General features: G+C 50.0%; 1 gene segment (V, D, J or C); it reads right to left on the reverse strand.

Annotated features, from left to right (window-relative positions):
• Nucleotides 1-7765: 7765 nt before the first annotated feature.
• On the reverse strand, nucleotides 7766-10524 carry LOC113888762 (the record flags this gene model as incomplete). The annotated part of the segment is given in 2 exon segments: nucleotides 7766-8094; nucleotides 10444-10524. Coding segments are annotated over 2 exon segments (410 nt in total), but the record flags the coding sequence as incomplete, so codon positions are not given.
• Nucleotides 10525-10765: the final 241 nt, after the last annotated feature.

The following is a 10765-nucleotide window of genomic DNA, read 5'->3' on the forward strand; positions in this document are numbered from 1 at the left end:
GCTGAGGCAGGATACAACCCCCTATGTTCATCTTGAGGTTTCAAGAATGTTCCCAGTTCCCTGGGCAGTGAGGAGTCTGTGCTGGCTCCATGTGTCCCCAGACCACTCAGGGAACTCAGACCTGCTCCCAGATGCAGGCATGATATAGACAAGGGTCTCTTAAGCTGCCCTCCCCAGGGTGACTCACACCCTCCCAGCACACACTGCTTATCATGGAACAGTGCCTCCAAGTGGCCAAAGTCAAGGGTCTCATGGATTTGCAGCGTTTGTTTAAAAGAAAGAAAGAAAGTTTAGTCACTCAGTCTTGTCCTACTCTTTGCAACCGCATGGACTGTAACCTCCCTGGCTCCGCTGTCCATGGGATTCTCCAGGCAAGTGTACTGGAGTGAGTTGCCATTTCCTTCACCAGAGGATCTTCCCGACCCAGGGATCGAACCCAGGTCTCCCTCATTGGAGGCAGATGCTTCACCACCTGAGCCACGAGGGAAGTCCTATCTGTTAAAGCAAGGGGACAAGAATTCCGGCACCCCGAACACACACACACACACATACACACACGCCTGTTCTACTGCCTTCCTCGCCTGGCTGACGGGTTGATCTTCAAATCCACTCAGCCTCTGGAGGCAGAAGACTGTATGATCCGAACTTTTTACTAAGAAAGATATAAGTGCGGCACCACGACAATGACGGTCGTTAGCTAAGATGGAAATATATGATCATAAAATAAATACTCTGAGGATCTCAAGTGAATCTGCCTACAAGCATGTATTCCATAACTACTTCTGATTAATCAGATGCATATATTTCCAGATTTTGTATTTAAATTAAGAATGATCAAATTCTAGATAATACTTTTCATAAAGAAGTTTTAGAAATATGAACTCAATTATTTCTGCACTTATAAAATCATGATATAATGGGGGTGATGCAGGATATTTTTGACTTTGAGAAGTTTTTGATGAGCGTTCCAGGTAGTCCCAACCTGGCCTAGATTAGGTGAGCTGCTAAGGATGTCGGGAGGTGGGGGTGCATGTCGAGAACACACAAAGGCAATCTGTCCTCCTTCAGATGGGCTCACGTGAGTTTTGGGATGATAGGTGATGTTTCTCTTTGATGACTCCATACATCTTGCTGAAAACAGACCACATGGAGTGGCCACTTTAAAAGCCTCCCTGTGACTTGGGAAGGGACCTGACCCAGACGAAGGAGGTGCAGTGTAGCTGTGGTGGAGAGGGCCAGGGAGCTGATGCAGGGAGGTGTGGAGAGGAATGTCCTGCCCGCCTGGGAAAGGTGGACAAGAGCCAGCCTAGACCAGGTGAGAACCAGACTGTGGGAGAACCTCCAGAAAGCCAGAAATGAGCTGCCTGAGGTGAGACAAGTGTCTAGACGTATCTAATTTATCCAACAACCTTCCCTCCTAGGTCTCAGGCTCATGTGATGACTAGGAGTCACAGCTGGGGAAGCATCTTCCTGGTTCACATGGAGGCTGCAGAGGAAAGACAGAGATGGATGGTCCCACAAGGTCCCCAAGGCCGGGCAGTGAGGTTCGAGCCAGTCTCCCCCGCATACCCAGGGTCACACTGCAGGCACCTGGCTAACAAAGCCCTGAGGCTCCCAGTGCTAGGAGCCTGCACATGGACCCCTGTCTTTTGCACAGAGAGCAGGTGACCCTGCAGTGCCGTGGAGTAACTGCTAGCGCAGAAGTACACAGATGTCTGGGAGCGGTTGGCAGACTCCAGCATTAGAGGGAAGTTCTCTGTGCTTGATCTGGAGACGCTGTAGCCATCGGGCACATCTCTTGGCTCGCTAGTGGACACACCAGCTGAGTAATGGATCGGCCTCAGCCCGTGCCCCAGGTCTTGTCGGTACCAGTACATGCGGTCATGACCCAGATCCTGAGTACATTTCAGGGTCACGCTCTGTCCTCTCCTCACGACCTGGAATCTGGGGTCTGAGAGACACCAGCATGGACCGCCCTTGTGGAGAAGGAGGACTGATACTGCAGTCATAGCAGATAGGCTCAGTGCTGGCACCCCCGAAGGGAATCTGCCCCCCAGGACTCACCTGCCTGCAGGAAACAAAAGACCACACAGCCCAGGAGGCCAAGGCTCATGGCGGGGGCAGGGCAGGCGGAGGGCCCTCTGGTGTGTGTGTGGATGAGAGGGAAGAGGGGCTCTCCAGGGAGTCCTTCTGAGATGCCACTGTCTCTGCCCGACCCCAGATCCAACCTGTCACTTGGGTACCAGGCCCCTTCCATCAGAGACTCAAATCAAAGATGAACTTCAGAGAGTCAATTCCTAGGCAAGTTGATAAGAAGTCCAGGGTCCCCCAGGAAGAGAAACGGGTTCAGAGTCCTCGAGAAGGCAAAAGGAGTCCAGGCCTCTCAAGGAGAAAAGAACAAACATTTTTTCTACATTGCTTTGTTTGGTCAATATAGCAAGGTATCTTGCTCGAGGACATTGCTTGTTTCTCCTTAACAAGAACCTTCTGACTAATCTTGCTATCTTAAGATGTATATTGTGGAAGTGGGTTTGGTGAGACCTTTCTATTGTCAGTTCTAATCTTGTTAATTTAAGATGTATGTTGTGAGTGGGGCTGATAAAATATATAAGACCTTGATTAGACTAGCAAGTGGGGGTGCTCTCCCTCCCCTTCTGATGTCTATGAGAGAAGCTTTCCTTGTCCCTTTTTATACTTTAATAAAACTCAGCTACACTAAAGCTCTTGGGTGGTGAAGACTGGTCCCTGGTCCCAAAGGTAAGTCTTCTTCCGAGATCATGAATCCGACACCTTTCAGCGTAAGCTATCAAACCTGCGTGAACAGTTCATAACAGGGAGACCTATCTAGCTCAACCGACGTAAGCCTTACAATTTGATGTAACCTTTTCGTAAAACTGGTTAAATTTTTTCTATGTTCTAGTCCAGACATAATTTTTCATTAATATATTTATTACGTTTATATATGTGCATATTTCTGTAGTTTTCAATCTTGCGGAATCCTTCTGGCTTCCTGTTGCCCTTACGACTCATGTGTCCCAAGAGGACTTCAAGGCCCATTTCTGCTTTAATTGACCACAGACCTGAGAATGTCCCTCCACCCACCATGTTTATCCAGGGATCTGTTCCCAACCTCATCACAAGCTCATCAACATTTGAGGACTTGTTTGCTCTATTTCTTGTCAATTCACTGACAAGACAGTCCACCAGCCAAAGCAGGTACAGTCCTTCGTGTTCACAGGATCCAGGGCCTCCCATCTCAGGGGAGGGATAAGCAGAGCCCCCTCGGGCCTGTGACCCACCTTTCTGGGTGGAGAGAAGCTGGTTCCCCAACACAGGATGGTGTATTGACACAAAGGAATGCAGACTTAGGAGGAACATGGAGGGAGGTGCAGACGCCAGGGTAATGAAAAATGCTGTTTTTATTTGAGACATTCCACCCATGGGAATACCTCCTTGTGATCCGTGGCTGCCATTCAGGAATAACAATTCATATCATAGAGCCCCAAATTCTATCTTGTTTCATGTAACCCATATGCATATCTAATTTGTTCTGTAGGGAGACAGTTTCATTGGGGAAAAGAGACCACAAGTGTTGAAAACAGACTTGAGTCAGAGTCCTTGCTATAACAATATGAAGTATGAGATCTGGGCTATTCATGTTCACTCAGATATATAAACAGTTAAAATAATACCTACCTTGCATGATCTTTGGGAGCATTAAAACATATCAAGAAATGAATATCTGGGGAAGACTGTCCACTCTGCCTGGCCTGGGCCAGGAAGGCAGGCAGTCGACATGCTCACCACCGCTTCCTGAGCTGAGGCAGGAATGTTTTTGTCCCAGAGGCCCCTGATCATGCAGGGCTGTGTCTTGGCTGCTGGCACAGAGATACACGGCTGAGTCTGTTAGCTCCAAGGAAGTCAAGTTCAGCTCAGAGCGAAAGTCATTGAACTGTTTTCTTGAGAATCGATCTGATATCTTTCCTTTTTGTATCATTTCCCTGTTGTAATACTAACGAGTAATTGGGGGCCCTGGCCCAGGGCCTGTTGGTACCAGTACACAGAGTGGTGTCCAGATTCAGGGGAACATGTCAGTATCACTTGCTGTTTTCTTGATTTGACCCGGAACTTGGAGGTCTGGGTGACTCCAGAATCCACCAGGCCAGTTAGGGTGCAGACTAGGAAGCTGAGGGCAGAGCACAGGGGAAGCCTCCTGCTGCAGCCCTCGTCACCAGGCTTCTATCTCAGGGAGGCAAAGACATCTCAGAAGCTCCCACACTGTATCTAGGACTCACCTGCTCCCAGGTGGCAGAGGGTCACACAGCAGAGGAGCCTGGAGCCCATGGCAGCATCAGGAACCCAGGACTACCACTAGCTGGGGGAGGGTCTCCTGGGGTGAGTGATGTAAGGCACTGACCCTCCTGCTTCCCTGATTGGAGCATTTTCCTATGACCTCACTGCTCTGCATCTCTGCAGGCTGCCTTTGTCCACTGACCCCTTGGCAGGACCCAGGGCTGTTTCCTCTGTGCCCTTCCCTGTGCTGCACAGCCCCTCAGCAAAGGGTGGGTTTGAAGTATGCACTCTCTCCATGTCTCCATATGTCCACAATATGGCTTGTCCTCCCCTCTCTACTCCTTCCTGATACTCGTCACCAAGCCCTCAGCAGCCGCCCAAACCCCTCACCCTCCACTTCCCATGCAGGCCCCCCTGAGTACATCCCGAAGCTCCAGGCACGTCCCCACTTCCCTGACACTGAGGAGTCTGTGCTGGTTCCATGTGTCTCAGGATGACTCAGGGAACTCAAGCCTGTTCCCTGACACAGGCGTGTAGTTAAGGTTCCCTAAAGCTGCCCTCTGCTGGGTGACCCTCAACCCCTCCAGCTCACCTGGTTACATGGGCCCACAGTGCCTCCTAGATGCCAGAGTGGTTTACGGTCTCATGGATTTGCGTCCTCTGTCTAAAGCAAGGATACAGAAACCCCACAGCCTTAATACACACTCACACACTCACTCACACACACGCACACTCATACACACACATTCTTGTGTTCTACTGCCTTCCCATCCTGGCTGAATTAGGGTTCATCTTCAAATCTACTCTTAGCCTCTGGAAGTTGCAGACCAATGGTCCGACATTGTTACTAAGAAGGAAAGAATCGCTGCACCACTGCAATGATGGTACTTAGCTAAGATGGAAATAATCACCATAAAATGAACACTCTGAGGATCTCACGTGAATCTCCTGGAAACCTGAATTCCATACCTACCTCTGATTAATCGGATACATGTATTTCCAGATGTCTTGTATAAATTAAGCATTTCCAAATTCTAGTTGATACATTTTGTAAAGAGGTTTTATATATACGAACTCATATATTTCTGCACTTATTTATAAAATCTTGATATAACTGGGGCAATGGAAGATATATTTTGACTTTGAGAAGATTTTGATGAGGGAGGTGGTGCCAAGCTGGCCGAGGTTAGGTGAGATGCTGAGGAAGTCGGGGGCGGGAGGATGTACATAGAAAGCCAGTCTCTCCTTCAGATGGACTCACATGAGATTTGGATAATTGATAATTAACTGAAGCTGATTTCTCTTTGATGACTCCAGACAACCTGCTCAAAGCAGACCATGTGGAGAGGGCACTTTAAAGGCTTCCCTGTGACTTGGGAAGGGACATGACCCGGATGAGGGACGAGCAGCATGGGAGTGGTAGAGGGGGCCAGGGAGGTGAGGAGAGGAATGTCCTGCCCACCCAAGAAAGGTGGGCAAGAGCGGAGACTACATGAGAGCCAGTCGGGGAGAACCTTCCAGAGAGAAGCATTGAAGTGAGACAAGGTGATCTGTTTTTATCTAATTTACCAGCAACCTTCCCTCCTGGAGGTCTCAGGCTCAGGTGATGACTAGCAGTCAGAGCTGGAGAAGCATCTTCTTGGTTCACAGGGAGGATGCAGGGAAAAGACAGAGATGGATGGTGGACACGTGTCTCGGAGTCCCTGAGTGAGGTTTGGGTCAGCCTAGTCCACACACCTAGGGTCACACTGCAGGCACATGGCTAACCAAGCCCTGAGGCTCCCGGTGCTAGGAGCTTTCACTTGGACCCCCTGTCTTTTTGCACAGAGAGGAGGTGGCCATGCAGCGCCGTGGAGTAACTGCTGGCGCAGAAGTACACAGATGTCTGGGAGCTTTGTCAGACTTCAGCGTGAGAAGGAAGTTCTCTGTGCTTGATCTGGAGATGCTGTAGCCTTCGGGCACGTCTCCTTGTTCCATGGTAGGAGGGTCATCTGATTAATGGATCAGTCTTAGCCCAGGTATGTCGGTACCATTACATATAATCGTGGCTCAGATCCTGAGTACATCTCAGTGTCGTGCTCTGTCCTCTCCTCACGACCTGGAATCTGGGGTCCTGAGAGACACCAGCATGGACCACCCTTGTGGAGAAGGAGGACCCATGCTGCACTCGCAGTGGACAGGCTTAGTGCTGGCACCCCGAAGGGAACCCTGCCCCCCAGGACTCACCTGCCTGCAGGAGACAGAAGACCACACAGCCCAGGAGGCAGGGGCTCATGGCGGGGGCGGGGCAGGCAGAGGGCCATCAGGAGTGTGTGTGGATGAGAGGGGAAAGGGGCTCTCCAGGGAGTCCTTCTGAGATGTCACTATCCCTGCCAGGGCCCAGAGCCAATCTGTCACTCAGGGGGCCACGCCCCTTCCCCCGGAGGCTCAAATCAGAAATGAAACTGAGTAAAGAGTTCGCAACAGGAAAACCCGTCCAGATCAATGGACTTGAGCCTTACAAGTTGTTGTAACCTTTCTATAAACAGTTTGCGATTTTATCTATACTTTATTCCAGAAAAAATTCTTTATAAATGTGTAGATTACTTTAATTTGTCTACATATTTCTATAGCTCTGCATCTTGGGAAATTCCCTCTAGCTTCCTGCTTTCCTTTATGATATGTGTCCCAGTAGGACTTCAAGGCCGATTTCTGCTTTAATTGATCACAGTCCTGAGAATGGCCCTCCACCTACCATGTTTCTCTAGGTTTCTGCTCCCAACCACATCACAGGTTCATCAACATATGTGGAATTGTTTGGATCTGTTCTTATCCTCTCACTGACAGACAGTCCACCAGCCAAACGTAGGTACAGCTCCTTCATGTTCACAGGAGCCCCTGCTTCCCATGTCAGGACAGCGAGCAAGCAGAGCACCCTCAGGCCCGTGACCCAGCTTTCTGGGTGGAGAGAAGTTGGTTGCCCAGCACAAGGTGACGTATTGGCAAAAAGGGATGCAGACTTAGGAGCGAAATGGCTAGATGGGGCACACACAAGCATAAGGGAAAAACGCTCTTTTTTATCTGAGACATTCTTTTCACGGGAATACCTTCTTGTGATGCTTGGCTGCCATTCACTGAATAACAATTCATATCATAGAGCCCCAAAATGTATCTTCTTACACATAACCCAATACATATATGTAACTTTTTCTGTATGGAGACCTTTCCATTAGGAAAGGAACCACAAGTGTTGAGAAGAAATTGGAGCTGCAATCCTAGCTGTAACAGCTATGAAGTATGAGATCTGGGCAGTTCACATCCCCTCAGATGTATAAGCAGTTAAAATAATACTTATCTTGCATGATCTTAGTGAGCATTAAAACATATCAAGAAATGAATGTCTGGGAAAATCTATTGCTCTAGCAGAGACTGGGCTTGGTACACTGGCAGGAACACGCTCACCACCACTTCCTGAGCTGGGGCAGGAGAGTTTTTATCCCAGAGGCACCTGATCATGCAGGGCTGTGTCTTGGCTGCTGGCACAGAGATACACGGCTGAGTCCGTCAGCTCCAAGGAAGTCAAGTTCAGCTCAGAGCTAAAGTCACTGAACTGTTTTCCTGAGAATCGATCTGATATCTTTCCTTTCTCATTCTCTTGCGTGTTGAAATACTGAATGAGGAATTGGGGGCCCTGGCCCAGGACATGTTGGTACCAGTACACAGAGCGGTGTCCAGATTCAGGGGAACATCTCAGAATCACTTGCTGCTTTCTTGATTTGATCAGGTATTTGGGGGTCTGGGTGACCCCAGAATCCACCAGGCCTGTTGGGAAGGAGACAGAAGGAAGCTGAGAGCAGAGCACAGGGAAGCCTCCTGTTGCAGCCCTCATCGCCAGGCTTCTATCTCAGGGAGGCAAAGACATCTCAGAAGCTACCACACTGTGTCCGGGACTCACCTGCTCCCAGGAGGCAGAGAGTCACAAAGCAGAGGAGCCTGGAGCACATGGCCGCATCAGGAACCCAAGACTGCTGCTGGCTGGGGCGGGGCTCCTTGGGTGTGTGGTGTAAAGTGCTGACCCTCCTGCTTCCTTGATTGGAGCATTTGCCTATGACGTCACTGCCCTGTGTCTCTGCAGGCTGCCCTTGTCCAATCTGGACCCCTTACCAATATGCAGGGCCAGCTCCTCTGTGCCCTTCCCTGTGCTGCACAGCCCCTCAGCAAAGGTGGGTTTGAAGTGTGCACTCTCCCCATGTCTCCTTGTGTCCGCAATATGGCTTGTCCTCCCCTCTCTGCTCCTTCCTGATACTCGTCACCAAGCCCTCAGCAGCCGCCCAAACCCCTCACCCTCCACTTCCCATGCAGGCCCCCCTGAGTACATCCCGAAGCTCCAGGCACATCCCCACTTCCCTGGCACCGAGGAGCCTGTGCTGGCTCCATGTGTCTCAGGATCACTCAGGGAACTCAAGCCTGTTCCCTGACACAGGCGTGTAGTTAAGGTTCCCTAAAGCTCCCTCTGCTGGGTGACCCTCAACCCCTCCAGCTCACCTGGTTACATGGGCCCACAGTGCCTCCTACTTGCCAGTGGTTCACAGTCTCATGGATTTGCGTTCTCTGTCTAAAGGGTACAGAAACCCCACAAGCTTAATACACACTCACATACACACACACACACACACACACACACACACATACTCACATTCTAGTGTTCTACTGCCTTCCATCCTGGCTGAATTAGGGTCATCTTCAAATCTACTCTTACCTCTGGAAGTTGAAGACTCAATGATCCGACATTGTTGCTAAGAAGGAAAGAATCGCTGCACCACTGCAATGATGGTACTTAGCCAAGATGGAAATAATCGCCATAAAATAAACACTCTGAAGATCTCACGTGAATCTGCCTGGAAATCTGTATTCCATACCTACCTCTGATTAATCGGATACATGTATTTCCAGATGTCTTGTATAAATTAAGCATTTCCAAATTCTAGTTGATACATTTTTTAAAGAGGTTTTATATATACGAGCTCATATATTTCTGCACTTATGAAATCTTGATATAATGGGGCAATGGAAGATATATTTTGACTTTGAGAAGATTTTGATGAGGGAGGTGGTGCCAAGCTGGCCGAGGTTGGTGAGATGCTGAGGTAGTCGGGGCGGGAGGATGTACATAGAAAGCCAGTCTCTCCTTCAGATGGACTCACATGAGATTTGGATAACTGATAATTAACTGAAGCTGATTTCTCTTTGATGACTCCAGACAACTTGCTCAAAGCAGACCATGTGGAGAGGGCACTTTAAAGGCTTCCGTATGTCTTGGGAAGGGATATGACCCGGATGAGGGAGGAGCAGCATGGGTGTGGAAGAGGGGGCCAGGGAGGTGAGGAGAGGAATGTCCTGCCCACCCAAAAAAGGTGGGCAAGAGCGGAGACCACATGAGAGCCAATCCGGCAGAGACTTCCAGAGAGACAGCATTGAAGTGAGACAAGGTGATCTGTTTTTATCTAATTTACCAGCAACCTTCCCTCCTGGAGGTCTCAGGCTCAGGTGATGACTAGCAGTCAGAGCTGGAGAAGCATCTTCTTGGTTCACAGGGAGGATGCAGGGAAAAGACAGAGATGGATGGTGGACACATGTCTCGGAGTCCCTGAGTGAAGTTTGGGTCAGCCTAGTCCACACACCTAGGTCACACTGCAGGCACATGGCTAACCAAGCCCTGAGGCTCCCAGTGCTAGGAGCTTTCACTTGGACCCCCTGTCTTTTTGCACAGAGAGGAGTGGCCATGCAGCACCGTGGAGTAACTGCTAGCACACAAGTACACAGATGTCTGGGAGCGGTTGGCAGACTCCAGCGTGAGAGGGAGTTCTCTGTGCTTGATCTGGAGACTCTGTACCCGTTGGGCACGTCTCCTTTCTCTGTGGTGGGAGGCCCAGCTGAATAATGGATCAGCCTCAGCCCGTGTCCCAGGTCTTGTCGGTACCAGTACATATAGTTATGACCCAGATCCTGAGTACATGTCAGTGTCATGCTCTGTCCTCTTCTCACGACCTGGAATCTGGGGTCCTGAGTGACACCAGCATGGACCGCCCTGTGGAGAAGGAGGACTGATGCTGCAGTCACAGAGGACAGGTTAGTGCTGGCATCCCGAAGGGGCCCCTGCCCAGGACTCACCTGCCTGCAGGAGACAGAAGACCACACAGCCCAGGAAGCAGGGGCTCATGGTTGGGGCGGGGTAGGTGGAGGCCCTCTGGTCTGAGTGTGGATGAGAAGGGAGAGCGGCTCTCCAGGGAGTCAGTCCTTCTGAGATGTCACTGTCCCTGCCAGGCCCAGAGACAACCTGTCATATGGCAGCCAGCCCCTTCCCCTAGAGGCTCAAATCAAAGTTGATTAGAACAGGGAGATGGCTTGGACAGATTGCTTGGAAATGGTCTGAACAGCCGTAAGTCTTACAAAGTGCTGTAACCTTTCCTTAGAGTAGTTTGTACGTTTTATG

Source organism: Bos indicus x Bos taurus, unplaced genomic scaffold, assembly GCF_003369695.1.
Source record: "Bos indicus x Bos taurus breed Angus x Brahman F1 hybrid unplaced genomic scaffold, Bos_hybrid_MaternalHap_v2.0 tig00001691_arrow_arrow_obj, whole genome shotgun sequence".
In the NCBI taxonomy this organism is placed as follows: Eukaryota; Metazoa; Chordata; class Mammalia; order Artiodactyla; family Bovidae; genus Bos; species Bos indicus x Bos taurus.